Below are 22,852 nucleotides of genomic sequence, written 5' to 3' on the forward strand. Positions count from 1 at the left end.
CTTTTATGAAAAAGAAGACCCAAGGCAGCAAGTGATGGGGAGGGCAGGCAGCTGAGCTGGGGACACCCTGCTCAGTCCTACCAGGCTCAAACACAGCGCTGCCACCACTGGGACGGCCAGGCAGGATCTGGTGCCACCCAGTGACCTTTGGGATCAGTGTCCATTCTCTGACCTAAAATTAGGCAGAGCCCTCAGCATCTGGGGAGGAGCAAGGAGCTGAGTGCCTGTGAGGACAAATTTCAACATGAGTAGAAGCATTTTCCCCACAGCCACCAGCAGCAGGTACTCGAGCAGCTCCGCTGGCATGGCTGAAGGAGCTCTGGCTGCTGCAGAGGGGTTTTGGCACTGCTGGTGAGAAAAACAATGTGCATCTTGCAAGCACACCATCTACAGAGAGCTGATCACTGTGTGTTATGCTGCTGCCCGCGTTCACCGTGGGCATTCAGAAGGTGTCGATAGAGAAGCAGTGTGACATAAAGGAGGAAGTGCTGGGAAAAAAAAATAAAGAACCATGGGGTAGAAAGTTCTGAAGTACCTTAAAAATGGGGTGATAAAAAACACAGTGCTTTTCTCTCAGAGGACCTGAGGCTTCCCCAAAGCAGCAGGGTGTTCCACCCTGTCTGTGGTAGCAGCAGAAGTGACCCCGGGCTCCTGCAAGCACCTCGCTGAGCCCATCGCAGACATGAACCTGCAGCTGTGCCCCACAGCATGCCATTCAGCCCCTGAGCAGTGCTGGGCAGCAGGAAACGTGTTCCCTTTCTGTGCGGAGATGACTGGGCTTCCACAACGGGGAAAGGCACTTCCAGTTTCCTTCAGCCTCCACGCTGGTGAAGGGAAGGAGCTACACCCTTCCTCACTGCCCGCTGCTGCTCGCCAGGTCACCACAGCACGCGTTAAGGGTGCCAGCTGGCCCGACAGCAGCTCCTTGCACAGGGATTTGCATTTGTCCCAGGCTGAAGGGACATGGACAGCAGACAGGGAATGTGTGGCTGGCAGGGATGTCATGGCGAGCACGCCCTACTCCAGCACTCTGCTATGTATTGTGGGCATGTCAGGGACAGCTGGGCCATGAAACCTCAAGCATGGACTCCTCCTGCAGCCCCCTGTCAGGGCAGGGAGGCAGGACAACCCCCAAAATGCACACCTGCCCCCCACAGACATCAGGGGAGGTCCCGGGTCAGCCTCAGACACGGACGCCTCCCCTGACAGAAATATCACGGCCAAGGTGTCATCGGCCTCAGCTACAGACCGCTCCTCCAGCAGAAATATCAGGGTGGGGATGCAGACCACACTGCATGTAAGCCTCTCCTTCAACAAAGATTTAGGGCATTCCTGATAGATTTGAATTCCTGGTCCATGACTCAGACACACAGGATTTTTGATGCAAGTAGAAACCAAAATCAGGAAAGCTCTGTACAGCTGGTTCAATTCAAATGTAGCTGGAGACGGCAGAACTACCAGCTTGTGAGGCTTGGTGTCAGCAGTAACAAAGTTCTCAAAAGGAGGTCACACCTTTGTAGCTGCAAAATCCTAGTCCTTCAATGCTTCAAAACTACTTTTATTTATTTATTTTTTAACATTCAGGTGTTGAGTTCAGGTGCTGCCTTTTAACAGTAAGATGTTATTATTGGAATTAGCCAATTTGACAGTCTCCTTTAAGCTCAGGACATTTTCTCACAGCAATTAGTAGTCTGACACAATCTGCATGGTAAACTTGGTTACCTCACCTCTCAGTTTCTTCGCTCCGTTCCTGCCCTCACAACCTCCCTGCCCGTGTGCTCCAAGTGATACGTGGGCATATCACCACAGAACTTCTGAGCTTGGTTGCTGATGGAGAAAAAGAGCTCTTGTTTCCATTAATTGCAGCCATCAGTACTGGAGAGAAAGGCACTCCAGTCAATCAGAAACAACATATTTTGGTGAGTACATCATCCAAGCAAGCCTGTTATGATCTGAGTGGTCTAAGTTAAAATACACATCAGTCTTGAGAGCTGGAACAATCTCCTCCAGATCTCCCTCTGGTTACCAGCTGCTTTGCCTCAGATGTTGAGCAGACACTGCCTTTGGAGCCAAAAAGAGCATCCAGAGCTTGCTGACCCCCCATGTCCCTCCGCTCAGGGCAAGGAGATGGGGCTCCAGATCTGAGCAAGTCTTCAGAATTCAGACTTTCAGCCCTTAGCTGATCCCAAGCCATATGAACTCCTGAACTGAGCTGGATAGATATGGCTAGTGTGATCTCTTGGCCTTTCACCCCACAGTTTAATGAACATCCTACATTCTCTCCCATTAACCCCATCTGCACATGCACCACTTGTATCAAAATATCCCAGATGGAGCAGAACCAGAAGAGGTATTTCTGACTCTCCCAGTTGCCACCTGGGGCAGCTCTACCCAGGTGATGCCCATTCACCCACAGGGCCACTGCCAGCCACCTGTACCCAGCCCTCTTGCTGCCTTAATATTGCAGCATGCACAGCTGGATTTACTTGGGACAAATTAGCTCGGCTGATGGAAAATCCCAAAGGGAAATTAATAGTTTCCCTGTATGGTAATAAAAGTAATTAAACAAAGCTTGAACAAAACTCTCCAATACCATTCATCGCATAAGTGCATCGAATTAACAGGTTCCAGGAAAAAAAACCTTTACCCTCATAATGATCTGCTTCTTGGCACACCTTTAGCTAGCACAGAAGGATATTGGCTTTCCAGCATGCAGAAAGAGGAAATTCAAACTTCTCTTTGGAATAATGTCCTTATGAATACTTCTTGTTTATATTCTCTTCATTTTCATAGGCAGTACAAATTATTCATTCTCTAGTGCAAAGGATTCACAGCATTATTATTATTATTATTATTTTGGTAGAGACATTCCTTTTGTAGTCTTCTGTGCATCTAAATTTGGGTGTTAGGATTGCTAGTAAGACAGGCTTCAATGCCCAACGAGGAAGAGGTGAAAGATCCCATCTGAGCTCACTGTTCAAATTGTGGAAGCAACTGCAAAATGAAATTACAAATCTCTGAAGCAGCTCTTGCTTTTAAGAATAGGTTACAGCTGATAAATTTGACATGCATGTTAATGAAGAAACTGCAAAAGCCAGGAATTCTCAAAACCATAGACTTATCATAACTTCTTTGATGGCATAAACTGTAAATACAGAAAGTGTAGCCCTATGCAGTGCATTCTCAGTAGTAGTTACAGAACACATAAAAATTTCCATGCAGTACCAAAATATGCGCAGCCTGGTATAACTTGGTTAGCCACTAGACAACTTCATATACATCAACACAAGATGCCTGTCTTGGGAAGCAGACTACACAGAGAAGCAACGCAATGATCCTGTTGATCAGCAGGGGGTTGAAGTGATAGATTTGTTTCGGGTAAATGCAGCATCTGAAGGATGACACCTAAGCTCTGAGTTGTTAATTTAAGGCCCAATTACAGGATGCTTTCTGTTCCCCTGCATGCTGGCAGAATTACCCTGGGCCCACTGAAGTTAATTTAAAGTAGCGAAAGATGAGGCCCAGCAACAGACCCCATGATGTGAATCTACTTTGTAGCTCACATAAATTGTTCTGTACAGACATTTGTCCAAAAAAAACAAGGGTGTCTGCAGATTTGCAGCAGCTACATTTGCTAACACAAGCTGAGCATCAGACTCCCTTGGTCTGTCCCATGTTGCTCGCTGCAGGAGTCTCCTGTGTTAAGCTGGGGGTGAGACACTGGTCTCAGAAGCCAGTAGTGAAGCTTCTGATCCAGAAGGACCCCCTGAATATTTAAAGAGAGGTTTTAGCAGGCCTGAGACGTGTCACTGAGTCTCCACTGCAAATCTGCTGCATACCTGGGGACAGACACCTATGTGTCCTGCAGAGATCACACAGCCAAGGGCAGGGGAAGCAACACAGCCTCAGGGTCCTGCCGTGTCCAGAAGAGCATCCTCTGCCTGCAGGCAGCCAGGAGCACCACCTGCATGGCCATGCCCCGAGCCAGGGGTGTGTGCAGCCCTCAGGAACCACATCCTTTGGCCTCCTGCACAAAAGGGTCAGCAGATGCAGCACCAAGCTTGCCTCCAGCTGCACCGTGCTGCCCTGAAAACCAGATGTAATAGCACACTGCCATCACACACACAAAGTCACTGCTCTTCAGGACCAAGTCTTGCACCATTTCATCTTTCCCATGATTTTTAATCTGACACGCATGCCTGTGTTTTGGTCCCATGATGATGCCACAGACTGTCAGGCAGGTGACCCAGGCTCAGGCAATTCCAGAGGGGGTCCCTCTGGCCAGCACAGCCCGCAGGCTGCCCTGAGATGAATCAGTGTTTCCCAGTGACCAGAGATCATGGGTCTGAGTGTGCCCCATGCTTCTGCTTCCTGTTTTGGCAGATATCGTAGGGGTGGATTTTCTTTTCCTGCTACTGTGCTCATTTTGGGGAGGCAGTCCTAGAGGGTGGGATGCCAAATTGGCACAGAGCAGGAGAAGCATCTGCTGTTAGATACCAAGCCCGCTCAGTCCAGAGCTTCCTTCCAGCACAAACATCAGTCCTCCGCTGCATCTTCCACCAGGGGATGCCTCCACACTAGGTTTCCATAGCTGCCCCTCCTTTACCCCCCTGAAACTGAGGGTGGCTGTCAGCAGCCAGGCTGCTCGGACCAAGGGGAGAGCGCCAGCAACATCATGCAAGCTCATGGCTCACACTCAGCTTTAAGTCTCTGTACCGTTTTTGTCACTTTGCATTAGACCACAGCTGTACATGAACCAGAAATCATCCCAGGTGCAGTAAGTCTGCTGGCTGCCCCACAGCAGCTTCCCAGGAGAGGAAGGAGGTGACATTAGTAATCCAGCGGTGAGGTCAGCCTCTGCAAGAGGCCTATATTTTGATTTTCTGCCTGCAGGGCAGCTGCTTCAGCCAAGATCTCCCCTAGGTGGATGTAGAAGATGCTCCACGTTGAGGGGAGGGACAGCATGGGCTTCCTGGACCATCTGCAGTGACCCCCCACGGCCACCACCACCCCCCAGCTATGGCAGCATACATGTTTCCCCAGTGAAACAGGCTCACCACACCTCCATGGCCACGGATGTGGGCTCCTATGAAATCAGGGAGAAAAATCAGGAAAGCAAATGCCTCATCTGTAAGCAGCAGATACAGGCAGGGTGTGGAAGGAGGACCACATCTCCCATTCATAGAATCATAGAATGGTTTGGGTTGGAAGGGACCTTAAAGATCATCTGATTACACCCCCCTGCCATGGGCATGGGCACCTCCCACCAGACCAGGTTGCCCAAAGCCCCATCCAGCCTGGCCTTGAGCACCTCCAGGAATGGGGCAGCCACAGCTTCTCTGGGCAGCCTGTGCCAGTGCTTCACCGCCCTCTGAGTGAAGAATTTCTTCCCTATATCTAATCTAAACCTACCCTGTCCCTGCAGGGACATGCCCCACCACACCGAAGGATCGTAGTGGTGTTGGTGTCCCATGCAGGAGGCACTTTGCCGTGGGCATGATGCAGGTCCCGATGTGCCCACCGGTGCCTTCCCCTGAGCACCTCATCCTGCCAGCCCACCCAGGGCGATGCCCTGCTGTGGGAGCAGGGATTTCGGAGTGACCTGCCTGCTCCTTTCCTAACAATGAGCTGGGGACCAGCCACGACACATTTACACCCCGGTGCCCCAGTCCATGGGGATGCGACAATACGTGGTCCCGACATGGGACAGGTGCCACCACCACCGACCACCTCTCCTGTCCGGCCGGCCGGCTCCCCCGGCGGGGACTTCTTCCCCAGCGGAGGGGATTTCTCGTTTCCCTGCGGTGCGAGCCCGTCTGGGGAGCGGAGGCTGCGGGCGGAGTTTCCCCGGCTTGGGGCTCCCTGCGAGGCCGGGTCTCCGCCTCCGCGCCCTCCCCTTATAGCCGGGCTGCCCCGGGGCTCCGCAGCCAGCGCCACCGCCGCCCTCGTCGTCCTCGCCGTGGTGCCCGGGAGCCGCAGCAGAGTAAGTCCTCGGGGCTCCCCGTGCCTCCTTCCCCCGCGGGGCCGCTCCCGCTCCTCCCTCCTGCCTCGCTCCTTGCGGGGCTGGCGGGCTCACGGGCTCTGGTTTGTGCCTGGGGCAGGGCGAGAGTTAAATGGAAGGTGCTAAAAGGGGGGTTCCTGGATGAGGTTACAGGTTTCGGCCCCATTTCGTGATGGCCAGAACGGGGATAAAGTCACACCGCTGTCCCAGCGAGGACGGCAGCTCCAGATGCATCCCAGGGCCGGGGACCGCAGGACTGCATGTCTGGTGATTGCATCCTGACAGCTGGGTGTGATTTCTGTTGCTCATCCCCCAGACTTCAGGGCATGAACAAAGGCAGTGAGCAGTGACTCCTTTTAACCCCCTATCCCCAAACTCCAGACATGGATCTTGGGCACCAAAGCATCCCCAACTCCGATCAGGCACCAGGCTCCAGAATCAGTGAGGCACTTCCCACCCCTCCTGCATTCCTTTCTTTTTAAAAGGATGTGGTTTCCTCCTGTATCACAGGAAAACAGTTGGATTATGATTCATTCATCCCAACTGCACTGGAAAATAAATCCTTTTCAGTGTCTGGATTGTGTTTGGTCCCGGGCTGCCCTCGTGCCCTGCTGGGGTGATGTGCCAAGTTGGCACACTTCTGTATGGCAGTGCTCGCAGCTTTGGGACTAGAAGTGCAAGTCAGGGAAGTGTCAGTGCCCTTAGGACCCACCTTTCCCCTGGGCACTGAAGAACCAGCCTGAAATTCCCTTTTTTCTTTGGGCAGCTGTCCCACATCACTGCCTCAGCACCCAGGTGAAGGCTGGGTTCAACCTCAGGGCTAGGATCCTCAGCAGGTTTAGTGTAGGACTTCCTTGGGCTGCTGCGAAGTGAGGACAAGGCTTTCTATGACTGGAGTGTGTGGCTCGACTAGAAGGCACGGTCCCTTGCCATCACGCCCAAGTTCAGAGCCAAAAACATGAAGAAACATTCGTTCTCCAAAGTATCCCACTGCCTGCCCCAGCCAAGGGACTTTGGGGTTTGCCACTTCTGATGCAGGGGATGAAACAGGCAGAGCCCTTTGGAGAAACTGGGTCTGAGTTTGCTAATGCTTCAGTAAAACCTATTTCTGTAAAAAGAGGTCTGGAAAGCCAAAGAGTCTGAAAATGATGGTAAAAGGGAGCTGTCGGTCTGGCCCTGGGGACTTTGTGTGTCCTCTTGGTCTGTTTATCTCTACCAGCGAACCTGGCAAGCCCCAAGCGTGGGTGCAGGATTTGGCTTCAGGAATAGCAATATGAAAACAAAATCCTGGACAGCAGCAGCTGGTTTGTCTTTCAGCCACAGCAGTTTAAAATTATACTGCTGGCATTTGAAGTGAGAAGTTATAGGAGCAGATTACGCCTTCTGCAACCCAAACCCTCCTTTAGAAGTGCCTGAGTAGCTCTGTGTGGCTCTCCCTGTGCAGCTCCCAGGGCAGGCAATGGTTTAAAGGCAGTTTAAGGCACCTCATGCCAGGTTTGATGCCCTGTGACCCTTTGCTGATCTGCCACTGCTGTTCCCCTAGTCCCCCAGGTCCCTTGTCACCCTCAGTTCCCCGGGGGCATTGGTGTCCTGGTTCATCTACGGGTGGTGATTTCCCAGGCAAAACCAAGTGGAAGCCCCCAGCTTCACGGTGTCTCTGTTCAGTACCAATACAGCCAACAAAAATTGCTAGGAAAAAAAATCTATTAAGTCTTTCCAATTTGCAAAGATTGGGGCTGGCAACTCAGTAGAATCTTTGCTTTGATTTTTTGGCAGCTTATTTAGGTGTCGCTGCATAGTCAGAGTACACCCAGCTGCCACAGCACTGTAAGGGAAGGTCTGGTCTGCTGCGACTTTCTTGTGTAGACAGCAGTGATCCCACTTCCATGGGGAGCAGGGGAGGGAAGGAACGGCTGATGGAAATGCAGAGGACAAACTCTGCTAAATAACTTTGGAGAGGCTGCGGGAAAGTGGGGCTTTCCACTGAAACCAAACATAAATCCCCCTGACCGAGAATGTCAGCAGACAGGAAAGGACTGAAAATCCAAACAGATGCCTGTTCGTATGGCAGCAGTTCAGGAAAAAGCAGTTGAGAAAGAGATCAGCAAAAATTTTGGAATGGCGTTAATTAGCAGATCTCTGCTGGCATGCTGTGAGCTGTCCCTCGCCAATGAACTCATCCAAAGTGCAGGGCTTCTGCAGAGGCTGTTTAGTTTGAGGAGGGAAATGAGAAAATGGGAACCCGTTGTGCCCAGAGTCCAGGTTTTGTCCTTGTGCTTCGTAGCACTGCTCTGGGTGCTGCCTTGGCACCTGCTCGACTCGCTGGCCCTGGCTGCCCACCCTTGATCTGGCGTAGCACAGGAGGCTGTGCAGGCTGAGCTGCTCTTCTGGTTAGGAATTGTAAAGCTGAGTACACTGTGTCAGAGATCATTGGTGCTGGAAACTCTCCTGCCTCAAACCATAGTGCCACAGAACAGTAATGAGGATGATGATGATAATAAAATTTATTAATAGTAAATTAGCTGTAATGACGAGTTGGGATCTATGTAGAGACAGGATCTTAAACCATTACATTTCCCAAGACACAATTATGAGCGTTGTGCCTAGAAAATGATTCAGCACTTCCCAAAGTACTCGCTGCTAAAATGATTAGGAGATGGCTGCAGTTCTGCCAGGCTTTGGTTTGTGAGCAGGATGTAAGAGCAGCCCAGCCCTCAGCCACCTGAGCCATGGCTGAGCCCACGGTGTGGTCTGCTGTGGTGGTGCAGAGAGGATGCTGCTGGAGGGCTGCAAGGAGCAACAGGTAGAAGGATGTGTAAAAACAGCAGCAGCAAACTGATAAACTCTGGACGAGCACTCGAGATGGACAAATCTTAGTGCTATTGCATTTACAGCCTTCCTCAGATGCTTAGCTGCTTCAGCATTTATTATTTCAAGTGGAAAAAGCACACCCTGAGAAGCAATTATTGCCAGCAGTTCTCTCGGTGCCAACATGCAGCCCCTGGCTGAACACACTGGAGCTGTTTTATCTTTCTCCTAATTCAGCTGTGGGACTGGGAACAGCAATGTGCCACCACAGCACGCCCCGAGCCACCCGCCTCGCTCTGAGCATCGCCACGTCCCCGCGCCCAGCCCCTGCAGAGCCTTAATGGGACAAAGTTCTGCTGGCCATTAAAAACCAAGCTCTTAACAAGCTTGATTTTTCCCCCCAAAGACTGTTTTATGTGTACTCTCATTTATGTGGTTTTCTAAGACAAATGGCATTCCTCTTTGTATCCAAGAAGCAGCAAAACCATCCTGAAATCCATCTTTATGGCCATCATTCATCAAAACAAAAAGGCAGAAGTGACTGCTCCCTGAATGTCACCTTCTGCTATACGAAAGGGAGAGGTACTTCATTTGTTTAGAAAAACAAAAAGTGCTTTGTTTGGAATAATAGGGCTCAGTTGATTTTTGTGCTTGCACAAACAGGAAGGAAGGAATTTGGCAGGATGAATCTAAACACAGTGTGGTATTGGGAAATGCAGGCTAGGAAAATAGCCTTACAAAAATTAGAAAAGTCCCGAAGACTTAAATAGAATCCCTGTGACCGTGAGGGAATTTTAAGATCACCCCGTCGTGGCCTTAAAACTGAAGCCAATTTTTTTCCCTATACTTACATCCCAATTCCTCTGCTCTAACTCAGTAAGTGTAAGCCAAAATTTGCCTGACGTTTCTTCATGCAGAATTGCTCTGGTTTCCCAGAAAGCCACTTAGAAAAAGCGTTGTTGGAGTGTGGGCTGGAGACTCTCAGTCACTTTATTTATTCATAATCAATGCTAATAATAATAAATCTTGTTATAATTTAACCGTGATGTAAACAAATCTAGAGCAGCATACTAAATGTTAGAGGAAAATAAAGTAATGAAATATAAGTTTTTAGAAGACACTCTTACAATAACAGATGTATCTGTCGCTAAATTACTTGCAGTGCAGGAGCACCCAGGATCTTAGTTCTGGAGCAGGACTGTGGCAGGAGGGTGTGCTTACACCAGGCTCAGCCACCCCAGCCCTGTGTCATGTTCCTCTTCCCCCTCAGCTGGGAGAGGTCTGCTCTGGTCTTTCATTTCACTGGTACTAGCTTCGTGTAACAGCTGTGGAAAAAGTCCAAACTCATTAGTCCCTAGTGTCAGAAACTGACCGCCACCGTAATTTCTTTCCACACAAGCCACGGCTCGTGCTGCACCTCCACACTTCCACATAACAGATGGGACAGGAATTGCTCCCAGGCATCTGGAGAAACCCAGCAAGTTCTGCTGAAGTCACACTGTTTTGGGATGGTGCAGTCACCCTGAGAGCATTCTGAATATGAGATCACACAGGCAGTGTGCGGGTTTGAAGGGCCTGGATGCATCCCTGAGCTTGCATCTGTCGCTGTAGGGCTCGGGGCAGCAAGAGGAGTGTTGAAGTCGTGCTTCTGGCTGGGATTTTGGGTCTTGCAGTGATAATCCTAGTTACGCTCATATCAAGAGGCACCGCTTTACTTCCACTGTGCTGTTTTCTTCCCATGTTTTTTCACATCCTGTGTTTTTTTATGACCCTGACACTTCTGAACTCTTGGACAGCTTCTCAGGGAAAAGGCTTCTCAGGAAAGCTAAGAATTTTCTTACTTACTTAAGTGGGAAAAGCGTTAAACCAGCAGAAGTTTGGCACAGGAGGACTAATTCCTCAGCAAAGGCAGCTGTGTACCACGCTTGGTAGGCTTCATCTCATTTTCATGCTGTACTTGCAAACTCCATGTGCAAGTAGCTACACGGGGGCTTCCACAGCCAGACCTGCAGCCAGATGAGCAGAGACCAGCACAAACAGGCCCTGATGAAGGCTGAAATTGATCCCGTTCCTGTATAAGTGTAAGAGGGGGTTAGTTGCTTTGAACAGCCACAGGACCCATGTCCTACTCCACCACACAGCCCAGAAACTCTTTTCTTTTGATGGGAATACATCCTGACATACTGCGCCACAGCAATTTTTATGCAAACTGTTATAATCTGACCAGTTCTTTCTGAAATTTGCAGGCTAGAAGGAAAATGATGAAAATGTTACCTTTTTCCCAAAGTGGTCCCATTGGAATACGCAATGGATCAGCAGGTTGCATCAATGTAAATGGGCAGCTGGAAAACCCTGCAACATCAGTAGCTGAGCAAGTCCCTGCCTGCCCTGGTTCTTCTGGAGACGAGATCTGGTCCAGGAACCAGGAGAAGATGAGTGAAAGGCCAGAGGCAGCTGGCAGAACTTCGCGGGCGTCTTCCATCACGAGCACTGGGAGCTGCACCTCTGCTGGGGACAGCCTGGAGAAGGGGAAGAAAGGAATCAAGGGAATGTTTACGACTGCATTTAAGAAGATGATAAAGACCAGGACACCCAGCAGTAAGTGCTCACCCCACCTGCCCATCACCAACCACCCTGTGAAATCTCCTTTTCCCCAGGACAGCAGCAAGCAGCTGCTGTGGGTCTTCCCGGGGTGGTATCTGAGCGTGCAAGTCCCCCAGGCCCAGACACCTTGCAGGGTGGTTAGAGAGTCAGGAAATACCTGCTCAGAGAAACCCAGGACTGCAAAGAGATTGGCACTTCCAACCTCACCTGCTAGCTCAGGTGATGTGTCACATTACCTGCTCCGTAAACTGAGCCAGCTGTACTTTAAAATGAGTCAATGTTTTAGTCCTACCTCCTTTCCTGGAGGGGCTCTTCCAAAGTCTCACCGTTTTAGAACAAATTACCTCATTTCTAGACAAACCTTTTCCATGTTAATTCAAATCTATTTCTTCATGTGTCAGCTGTTTTCCATAACTGGTGGTTTCCCTTCTCAGCCTTCAACTTGTTCAGCTAAATGAGCATAGCTTACTGGAAACAGGCCCTTCATAGCTTTGGTCTTAACTCTGCACTGCCCCATTTCCAATTTCTTTTGAAATAAATAATTCAGAATTGCAGAAAATGTTCCAGCTGACCAATGCTTGGTACAATACATCCCCTTTTTTCTGTCCTTGATGGAAAATCCTCACCAGATACATCCCGGGATCAGGTCTGACATTTTCACCATCATCTCATAGCAGCAATTTACTTAAATTCTTCAGGCAACTCTCTTCCTCCTTCATTTCAAGCTGATGCACATGCAGCTTGCAGCAGAAAATCCTATTTGTTGCTAAGTAACTTTTGTTCTATTAGATTTGTATCTTAAACCTTGTGCTATTAAGCTTCAGCCCATTGACTACTGAAGTTATCCCGTTGTTCCTGTATCATGCACCAAGCCCTCAGTTTCAGCAATGTCTCTGACCTTTGTGTAATCAGCAGATGTCAATAGGGCACTCCCAGTTTCTGTGCTCTAATTGAAATGAGGTTCATGAATAATGTAAGCTTTCTCCACCCAAAGTTTTTAATACAAACCTTACACACCTAACAGAACTTATTTTGGGATACAACTTCCTCAGTTTAATAATTTCCCAGATTGCACCACATCAAGTAAGTGGCTGTAGCTCAGACAGGATATCTCAATTGTGCTTATTTTGCCCACTAATATGTCATCCAAAAAATTTCACAGGTCAGATCGTGCCAACCTATTTCTGGAAAACCCACGTGGTATTTCCTCTAGCACTTCTTATTTAGCTACATCTTTCCATCTACATTTTTTTTCTAAAGCCATGATCTTTACTTCAGGTCATATGAATGGGGAGGAACGGGGTAGATGTCAGAAATATAACTAAAGAAGATAAGGCTCATTTTTAATCTGTGCTCACAACTGCAACATTATACTGCAGAGTTTATCAGTGCTAACCAGCTATTTCTCTATTTATAACCCAACAAAACAGACATCTGAAGCAAAATTCACTTAGAAAACCCTAAAGAATTTGACTTTTCTTTCAGGATTAGACACCCATAAACCAGTCATTGTAGCTGTTTTCCTCTGATTTCCTTGCTTTGGTCCCAGACCACACCAGTCCCTTGGTCTACACATCCAGTCCATGAGCTGACCAACTGTGTTGTGCAGAAAAGGAAAAAAACTCTCCATCCCGACAGGCCCTTTGACAGAGATGCATGTAGCATCTCTAGTGCCAGATCGTGTTCCTTTGAGACTTTTCTTCTCCATCAGCTCCTTTCCAAGGAAAAATTAGATATTTGCATATATACAGCTTGTCCTCCCCATTTCTTATTCTTTCTTGGGAAACTCATAAAATATATTCAAGGTTATTAAAAAACTCAGAAGACTCTCAGAGCCTTGCTTGGCAACCCAAGCAAAGGGATAACAAACACAAACAGATAAAAACAAACAAACAAACAAACAAAAGTAAAAAAATATCTAAATTTGGAAAAAGTCATAGTTAGCACAGGAATTAGCACTATAACATTCAGTGGCAGAATAGGAATAATCTGATCTTTAAATAAATAGATTTTTTTCTGTGGAAAAGGAACCTAAGAGCTAGCATTATAGAAATAAAAATGTTTTTAAAATAGTATTCCAGAGACATCTTTTTATACAAAGTAGAAATTTAAATTTTTGCCATTGGGTAAAAGAAGACTGTTCTTTTTTCCTTAGTCAAACAAATCATGGATCTCCTTGAAAAGCACAAGCTTTGTGATGCTGCCCTACATCTGATTGCCCTGGAGAAGAGCATATCTAGCAAAAGCGAGGAGCGACTAAACACCAGGCAACAAGACATCGAGTCCATCAGCGAAATCCTGAAACACAAAGTCTTCAGCATCTTGAAAGACTCTGTACTTCTAGCAAGAACAAACCCAGAACTGCTGCAGCAAGCAGTAGAGGTACTGAAAGAACAGGAGAAAGAAGATCAGAATTGCCTGTCGGAGAATTTGCCTGACCAAAATGTGCAATTTAGACCCAGAAAATGGAAAGAGCTTTGGATGGCTACAGTGAAGGAGTCAGTAGAGGCTCGAATGAAAGACACAAGTCATACTCCCAGAACTGAGAACCTCTCTTCAGTTGGCCAAAACCTCCTGCACATGGGGAAGACGATGAAGGAAGATTTGACAGTAGTTGCAAAATGCATTAGACAGCTTTATCCCCCTGAGTTTAACGTGTTCAGTACATATGCAGAACTCTATCACCATCATTTTGCCTCCGAGGCAAAAAAAGCAGCTGAGTCCCAGCTGGAAGACAAGGATGTCTACCTTCTCCTCTCATGGGTGCACAACATTTACCCAAAGTAAGTGACGCTGTTGCTTTTACACATGTTTAGTACTGGAGACCATCAGGCTCCCTGGCTGCCAAACCAGAGATTTGCTGGATTTATGTATCGGTGTCACAGTGGCTGCAGTCTGATCCATGGCTAGGTTTTGGTGTCACTGGCGTTGTGCTGATTTATACCAGCTGGCCAGGACAGCCTGAAGGCAATTCCACAGGGCTGCTGGTCTGTAACCAAGTCTCATTACACCCCACAGGCCTCTAGGCAACACATCTACACAGATATTTAGGACTTCACTTGTGGCACAAACTGGGCAGGCCTGTTGCCCTGATCTCTACTCCAGTTGCAAACTTGAACTTATTCTTGGAAAATTTGGGAACTCCAGCCTTCTGGCCTGCTGGAGCAGAGGGCAGCCAGTAAATGGAACAGCCTGGGATGCAATTATCCTGGGCATGGAGGGTGTTGCCTAGGCATTGCCCACAGTCTGTGATCTCTTCTGGGTTAGGAGACCAAAGGGTGAACTCCTGTGACTGCATATGATAAGCCAAGGGTCACTCTTTGACCTCACAAGCTCTGTATGTTATAAAACTGAAAATATTCCTTCTTGTGGCTTATTGTACTGGGTGGGAAATTGAGGGTTCTCATTTCTTAGGTGAAAAATAGTAAATTTTCAAGCAGTGTTTCTTCTGCTATTCTGAGGATATTTCACCTTTACCTCTACTTGTTTTTCCTCTTGGTTCTCCTCTTGATGGAATATAACTGTTGATCCTGGAAGTTTTCCACAGCTGCTGCTGTGCTCTAGGTCAGGACGTGCAGCCTGAACTACCGCATGTTTGGAAATCAGCAGCTGTGAGGAGCAGGACCCAGCAAAAGCAGTGCAGCAGTGTGGTGGGGATGGTGCTGTCCAGGGCAGCAGGGAAGAGAGTTCTTCTCTTCGTGAGCAGGAGCACAGGGAGCAGTGAGAAAAAGGGGAGGGCCTGGCTGCATGAAAACAGGTCTGAGGTTCCAGCTTCATATCATAAGCAGCCCATGTGTGGGAAGCACAGCAACATACTCACGTGGAGTTGGGCCTTACGCTAACGTGGGAACCAGGCGATGCTCAGCGTTGAGCTCTGCAGCAGGCCACCAGGCTGGCAGGTCCCTGCCGGCTGGCTCTGTGGCACCGCGTCCCTCCAGAGCTGCTCAGCATCACCCAGCTCAGCCGGTACGTGGCAGGGAAATAACAGCAGGCACTGAACATCCAGCTCCACTCCCACAGAACAACCACGACACACCAGCTCTTCATCAGATCACCTTGCTCTATCGATGGCAAGAGGCCGTATCCCAGAGCTAGTCCCTCCTGCTGCTTTGGGACCCCATCCCCATCAGTGCGGTGGCCTGCACTAAGGGTTGTGCACATCTACATCTGGTTTCCCAGTGATGGCCTCAAGGAGTGTTAGTGATTTGCATCAACAGCTGTCTTGAATTACACTGACCTTGCAAAATGTGATTGTTTGGCTTTTTCATTCCAGAGATATGAGGAAAGATCCTGTTTTAGCAGAGGAGATGGAAAAAGTTAAGCTTGGAAGCCTTTTGCCATCAAGCCTGAGCAAAGAGCTTGAAAGGAAATACCTTGAGAGTGAAGAGGTGAGAATCTGCTCAGTCCCTCCTCAGCCCTGTACTGCTCCAGCATGACTCCTTGGAGGAGCTCTGACTTGTCCTGAATGCTCCCTTCCCAGCCATCCATGCGAGCCACACATCCTTCAAGAGAGACACAAAAGAGAAAAGCTTTTGTTGCTCCTTGTAGGACAGGTGGGCTGGTTGGGACATGCAGAGCAAACTTCCTGCTGCCTTCTTGTTAGCCCATCCCTCTGCCCCAGGAGTCGGCACCAAATTACCATTTTACTCTTGCAAAACTGGTGTAAGGAAGGTGGGAAAAAGTCCAACTACAGATCTTTACGGGTAACTTTCCAGTTGCGTGGTAAATCCCCAGAAGGAGGAGCCTGCGCTCCCACTCGCAGGTGATGCTTTCAGCCTTAGTCTGGTCCCTGCAGCAGTGCCAGACCTTGGGTGAGCACAAAGCACACAGGTCTGGTCTCGAAAAGTCTGCCTCTTTGTTAGAGAATCCCGTGGTCTGCAGGAAATTACAGTTGCTCTGATTTTTGGATGATTCTTGCCTTAGCAGACACTAGAAGCAACTTTCACAGCCCTCCTGTAGCTCAGTGCTTTTGGCACTTTGGGCTGGAGTTCCTGGAAAATGAGTAGATAAGTTCCAGGTTTAGCTGCAGTCCGTGATGGCTTGCAGATGGGTCGCGAGGTGCATGAAGAGGGCAGAGAGCAGAGATGTACGCCAGCCACTGCGCCGACCATCTCAAACACTTTGCTGCACAGCACGTACCGAGGGGGGTCAAGGCAGGGAAAAGCTGGGAACACCCTGATTCACGCCAGAGCTCATAAGACGTCAGAAGTGCTTATGAAAAAGGATTGCAAAACAACCCTAATGGGTAGTACTGAGTGTTACACACCAACAACACATGGCTTGGGGAATTTGGGCTCCAGCACGTGTAGCTGCCTGTGACCTCCCTACACCCCACTACCGTCCCCCCGCCCCAGACGTCACTGCTGGCGTATCGAGGTGGTGGGTCCTGATCTTGGCACCTCCAGTTCCTTCCCTGGAATATTCCACTCCATACTGAATAGGTGGATGCTGTGAGGGAGTTGTCCTTGCTGCCGTGAAGTGGTGCGTGAGGTGTCTCATAACAAAGAGCCTTTATTTCTCAGCCAGGGAAGAGGACAAAGTCTGCCGAGCCAGACAAAGGCTAGGTGGGTGAGGAGAGCTGCACCAGCGGAAGGCAGCAGATGCTGCAGACGCTGTGTGGTGAATGCTGTTGTTCTTTGTTTCCTACAGGCAACCATCAAAAATTCACTGAACAAATGTTTAGAAAAGGAAATCGAAAGATGGAAAGAAGACAAAGAGCCAGAGAAACTAAATGGGCATTTTCAGAGTGAACTACTAGCAATATTTGTTATCCAGGTAATACGGATATGTATTTTAAAATAAACAGTAGCATCCTGCATGTATTTAAGATTTGAGACCAGCTGTAGTCAATTTGGGAAGCCAACAGGCCAAGTCCCATGTGTAGGGCTGTGGCAGAAGTGGGTGGCACAGGGGAGCCCAAACCCATGCTCTGGTGTGGTCATGGTCCAGCAGGTGCCGGGGACAATCCTGCTCACACTCAGAAAAAAAAAAAAAAAAAAAAAAAAAGCTAGAAAAAAAGGCTTTTCCCACTTCCTCAGCAATTTTATAGGCTTGCTGTGTCTATAGTGCTCCTTTCTTCTCTACTTCATTTGAAAGTGGAGAGATAGCCACTTTATTCTTTTGACCAAACAAAAATCAAAAGAACACGAAGGTGTTGCTGGCTTTTTACCCAGTTAACCTGGCCTTTTTCGATCAAGCAGTGTCTGAAACCAGTATTTTTTTGCCTTTTTTTTTTTTTTTTTCCTAGAGCATCTACAACGGCCAGAAGCGAGCCAAGGAGGTCAGCACAGCGCTGGGTGACGAGCTGTCACATCGGCTGTCGAGGGAGCTGGCTGCCCTCCTGAGAAGGTGCGGTAAGGCTCTGGCAGGCAGCATGTGCTTCCAGGGCAGCCTGCTGCAGCCACTCATCCACCTCTCTTCCCATCTCCCCTCCAGCTACAAGGACGCTTTTGAAGACTTTAAGGAGAAAGGCAAGAAGCACAGACACTACAGGCCGATTCTGATTGCAAACATTAACAACTGCGGGAATTTCAGGTAAGGGTTCCTTCCCCTGCTAGCAGGTAATAGGGTCTGTAATAAGGGTCTATAGTGAGACATGTTAGGTCTTCCCCAAAGAGGAAGGTCTGTCTGCCATCAGGGGAAGGCTTGGGGACCTCCAAACTTCTCCACCTCTCTCTTTGGGGGACAAGTTGTTCTGACCTTGACGATGTTTCCTTTCAGAGACTACACAGAGAAAAACATGGCAGAAAAGGACGACAACAAGGACAGGATCCTTAGCACCCTCAGGGACATCGAGACCAGCGGCTGTGACGTCCTGCTTCAGCAGCTGTTTGTCCAGCTGAAGGTACAGCACCAGTGGGTTGGTTCCACTGGATGGGAAAGCGTCGACATGACCCTGTGCCACACAAATCTGTGACTCAGACACAGTTCAGAAGGGCTCTGGGCCAGGTCACACCTCAGCATCCCTCCTGACTTGAGCTGCTGCCAGAAAACCCATCATGACCTCTCCTTGAGTGGGTCCTCGAGGCAAAGCATGCAGGCATGCCTGGGCACAGGGAAACAAAAAGTGCTGACCGCATCCGAGATAAGTGCAGCAGAGGGGAGAGTCTGAACCTGCACGTGTTTACACTGCAGGCGGTAGGAAGCAAACACAAATGGTGACATGAACTGCAATTGCACAGCTTTTGGCTTCTCCATAAAGGTGTCCTGAAAAGCACTTTGAGTTTCATTTTTCTTTTCTTCTCTTTTCTTTTCTTTTCTCTTCTCTTCTCTTTTCTTGGGGCACAGACCTCTCCTCCCCTCTCCCCATCGGTCACCTTCACGCTTCCCTGACCAGGACCGCACACCTCACCGTCGCTATATAGGATGCTGTACATATAGGAATGCTAAATATATATGTGCATAGAAACTAAGCAGTTTTTTTTTTTTTTTTTTTTTTTTTTTTTCAGCCAATTTATAAGAAGTTTACAGAAAACAAGTGGGACTGCAGCAATAAAATTATGAATGAGATCATTAATACCACCAGCAACCACATTTCAGAGTTACGGACCCTGAAGGACCCTTTTTACAATGTAAGTCAAAGAGAACAAGTGGAGGGGTTCTGGGGTGCCAAGGCTGTGCTTTGCCTGAGATTCAAGCTGCCCTGACCTGCCATGATATGGCAAGCTGGCACAGCATCAGCAGCACAGGGCTGATGGAGGAAGCGCCAGCTCTAGGGACCCCCCAAAATATGACTTTGGTCATGGGTGGGCTTTGTTTAGCAGCCCTGCTGTGATGCACAGTGTTGTCTCCTGGCTCCCTCCATTGCCCCGAGGACTGGAGGAGATGCGTGCAGCTGGGATGGATCCCAAAGAAGTGAGAGCCACAACCATGTGCTCAGTGCTGCTGGAGTATATTTGAAACATCATCATATTAAAAAAAAAAAAAAAAAAAAATTGTAGATTTCCTGCCTTTGTCTTCTTAGTAGTTAAAAAAAAAATATGATGTTTATTCGAGAGAGGAACAGGAGGAGCAGGGTGAATTCCTGTTTCTCTGTAGCACTGCTCTCTCTTCTCCAACTGCAGAGACCTTTTCTAAGCATTGAACTCTTCCCAGAAGGAACACTTGGAAATTCCCAAACCTCATTAGTTTAAGTATGAATGGATTCTCAGCATTTAGGATGTGGCGTTGCAGGCTGTGGGGAGGTTGGGAGCCAGCATGGCTCCTCGGCTGTGAGCAGCAGCAGGCACGTGGTGGGGCATGCTTGGTAGCACCCGAGATGTTTATGTCCCCCATTCACACACGCAGTTTGTTGTGTCCCCAAGCAAAAGACAGATGGATGATGCCTCCTCTCCTTCCCAACAGGCCGTCGTTGAGAAGATCCATGTCCGCTTGGTGAAAGATTACGTCGTGAGGCTGCTGAAGAGGAAGGTCAGCCTGAAAAGTGCAGCGCAACAGCAAAACCTGGCCCAAAGCATCTCTGTGAATGCTGCCGAACTGGAAGCCTTCTGCACCAAAAATGTACGTGAGCACTGGCTGCATCTGTGCCAGCACAGAGCATGGGCACCCTGATAAACAGGAGCATGCCCTTCCTGCGGCCCCTTGTTAGCCTTCCCAGTGCACCTTAGTGTTCTGGAAAGACCTGAGGCAGGGAGAGCTTTCCAAGTGCCAGCCTGCCCTCCCCAGATGGAGAACACTGATTTCATCCTCCTTTGTACTGCAAGCCATCATTTCCTTTTGAAGATTTTTATCAACAGGTTCTAAAGATTGAGCTAAACACTGAGCTTCTCTGGCTGCAGCACGGCTTGTGTGGAGTCTGATTTCCCTCACTCCCAAGCCTTCGGGTCAGGTGGGGACTGGCAGGGGCAGCCAGGGGGTCTGGTGCACGAGGGCTCCCATTGAGAGATGTTCAGGCTTTCACAGCCAAATTTCTGCACGGCCAAAACACCCTTCTGCATCCTCTGGGGTCACCTCCCTCCTTTCACATCTCTGCGTTTTCAGGGATTTGGGCAGTGCCTAGTGGAGCTAGAGGCAGGGCTGCTCGCAGCTCATCGGGGGCCACGGTGCTCTGCACGGGGGCACAGTGGGGAGGCCTGGGCTGGGGTCTGCCATCCGCCACGCTCTGCTGAATGCTTCCCTCTCTGCAGGGGTCTCAAGCCACCTGGCTGAATTCAGCACTCCCAAAACTGGCTGAAATCATCCGGCTTCAGGATATAGGCGCTATTAAAATTGAAGTTGCGACGCTCGCCACGGCATACCCAGATATCCGGTAAGAGAAGCTGAAACAGATTTGCAGATGTGCTTGTGGAATTTTAATTGAGCATTGCAGCAGCCAAATGTTAACGTGGGTGAGGCTGATGTGCCCTGGGTGGTGCTGACCCCTATCAGATAAATAATCCAAGTAAATGGTGTCCGGTTAGCTGGATACATCTCCTTTCACTTAGCCTGAACTGTGTTTTGCCTAGATATTCGTTGCCCAGATTTACAAAAACCATAACTTGCCCAGGGCAGAGTGGGCGGGAGGCTGCTGCCAGTTTGTGGCCATCCCAATGCCATCAGACAAAAAAGGAATCTATTAAAATAATAATAATAATAAAAAGCCTATTTATATATTCCAAATTCTGGCGTGATTTTCTCCTTTACCTTGGAGATTTCCCAAGCCTCCCTGGTGGTGCTGGGTCCCATGTAGGATCCAAGCTGCCATCATCCATGGGGGCCTGACTGTGGGCTGGGGCCACATCCTGGTGCCGAGCTGCAGAGATGACACCTGCCTGTTTCTCTCCCACAGCAGAAGGCACCTGGAAGCTTTCCTGTATATCAAAGCCAATTTGTCGCGGGGAGAACTCAGAAGCATCCTGGGCTACCTGGCAGACAGCACAGTGTCCACACCGCCCAGCAACCCGCTCTTCTCCAGCATAAACCTGTCCTAGGTCGGGGCACCCCTCAGCACCCCGTGCACTGAGCTGTGGGCAAAGCCAGTGACTGTCCCCTGCAGCAATGCTCTGCAGGGCTCCGCCTTCTCCTACGGCAAGTACTTTGTCCTGGTCTGGTGCTCAGTGTCTCTGTGGGAAGCACCATCCACTGTGCGCGGCCATGGAAGGAAAGGTGCCCAAAAAAAGACCAAGGATGCTCCTCGCACCAGAAACGGACACCCTCCGAGGTGTCACCATGTTCTCTGCCCAGACACTGCCCTGGTGCTCCGACCTCTGCCTACCTCACTGGGTACCGTGAAGGCCACGTCACTGACTTCCCATACCAAGCCGGCGCCTCCTATGTAGCTTCTTTTCTGCTAAAGAAAGGGAACGAAATGAAAACTGAAGCTAAAATGCAGAGATGCTGGAAAAGCCCCATGAGAGCACGCTTGCCCCCCAGTCTGTGATTCCTGATGTCCCACCATGCTGCAGCACCCCCAGTGGCCCCATGGAGCCATGTTGCCTGGGGGCATTAGGGTTTCCAAACCAGTCCCAGGAGCCCCAGCTGTCCCCATAGCAGCAGTCTGGCCCAGGCTTCGTTCACCTCCATGAGGTGGGAGCACCTGGAACCACTGGTCCCTTTCAGTGGCCCCATCTAGTGCAACTCTACTGGGGTGGCACCCCTCTAACAGAGGCTTGGGATCAAACTGCATTGCAGTAGAGCCTGTAGGCTGAGTCCCACCTTCTAGTAAAGCACTTCAGGTATTGCTTAAGCCCTCCCTATGGAGGAAAGGACATTTCCAGACCCTGTGAACTTTGTGAGCTTTGAGTGGGTGGTGGATCCGGACTCAAATGCCATCAGAATGTCTTGAGGTCCCCATCTGCATCACCATGCGCTCGCTTGCTCTTTCCCCTCTTGCTGTAGGGTTGGTTAGATGTGCAAACATGAGTGTGTCTATTGTGAAACTACGTGCTGTTTTTACAGCCCATTTTGCGGGGGGAAATGAATCACTTGCCAAAACAACATGTGTTTCATAGAAGACCTTTCCCTTCTGTTTTTCTTTACTTCAACTTCTGTATCAGCCTGTAGAAAGTCAGTCTGGAAGGAAGACACATAATGACTGTGCAAACCATGCAATGTATTTATATGCATACACAGTATACCATTGGTGTATTTTTGCAACCAATTTTATTTTTTTTCTCAGTTAGAGATATTCATTTGCAATGTTTATATTTAAACAGTATTCAAATACGCTAGGAGAGCGACTCACTTATTCTGTCTCTGGCTGCTGTTTACTGCATTGCCTCATGTAGACCCACATACTGCAGTTCTTCCACTGCTCCCAGCCTGCTGCTGCCAGGTCAGGAGGTGAGGGGCACCCTGTGTTTGTGGTGTCTGTTGGTCCTGTAGCCTGTCTCTCCTTACTCTCTGGAGCCCGGACTGCCATATGTGCTGCATCTGTGGTATCTGGTACAACAAGGTCCAAAACATCAGACCTGAGGCGCTGCCATGGTCTCAATGTTGAATAATAAAAAGATTTGTATTTGA

At 49.1% G+C, this 22,852-nt stretch overlaps 1 protein-coding gene and 1 long non-coding RNA gene across 2 annotated transcripts in view; one reads left to right on the plus strand and one right to left on the minus strand.

The window, feature by feature from the left end:
* The window catches only part of LOC118167934, a 6,850-nt gene extending 1,599 nt beyond the window's left edge, over nucleotides 1-5,251 (minus strand). Inside the window, exons 1-2 of the long non-coding RNA XR_004751296.1 lie at nucleotides 2,392-5,251; nucleotides 1,728-1,827 (exon numbers count right to left, since the gene is read on the minus strand). This is a non-coding gene — a long non-coding RNA (uncharacterized LOC118167934). The remainder of the gene's footprint in view (nucleotides 1-1,727; nucleotides 1,828-2,391) is intronic.
* A 450-nt stretch (nucleotides 5,252-5,701) lies between these two features.
* On the plus strand, nucleotides 5,702-22,852 carry TNFAIP2 (TNF alpha induced protein 2). Its single transcript, XM_035327594.1, has 12 exons — nucleotides 5,702-5,983; nucleotides 11,056-11,407; nucleotides 13,569-14,196; nucleotides 15,687-15,801; nucleotides 17,063-17,188; nucleotides 17,661-17,761; nucleotides 17,849-17,947; nucleotides 18,134-18,257; nucleotides 18,862-18,984; nucleotides 19,757-19,912; nucleotides 20,539-20,660; nucleotides 21,180-22,852. Exons 1-12 carry the CDS (start codon nucleotides 5,702-5,704, stop codon nucleotides 21,319-21,321), a joined length of 2,370 nt encoding a protein of 789 aa, XP_035183485.1. The 3' UTR covers nucleotides 21,322-22,852.

This window comes from Oxyura jamaicensis, chromosome 5, assembly GCF_011077185.1.
Source record: "Oxyura jamaicensis isolate SHBP4307 breed ruddy duck chromosome 5, BPBGC_Ojam_1.0, whole genome shotgun sequence".
Taxonomy (NCBI): domain Eukaryota; kingdom Metazoa; phylum Chordata; class Aves; order Anseriformes; family Anatidae; genus Oxyura; species Oxyura jamaicensis.

Coding starts and splice junctions, on each gene's coding strand:
- TNFAIP2 (XM_035327594.1), top strand. CDS start 5,702: ATGGGACAGGTGCCACCACCACCGACCACCTCTCCTGTCCGGCCGGCC. Junction 14,197..15,686: donor GTGCACAACATTTACCCAAA/GTAAGTGACGCT, acceptor TTTTCATTCCAG/AGATATGAGGAAAGATCCTG. Junction 15,802..17,062: donor AATACCTTGAGAGTGAAGAG/GTGAGAATCTGC, acceptor TGTTTCCTACAG/GCAACCATCAAAAATTCACT.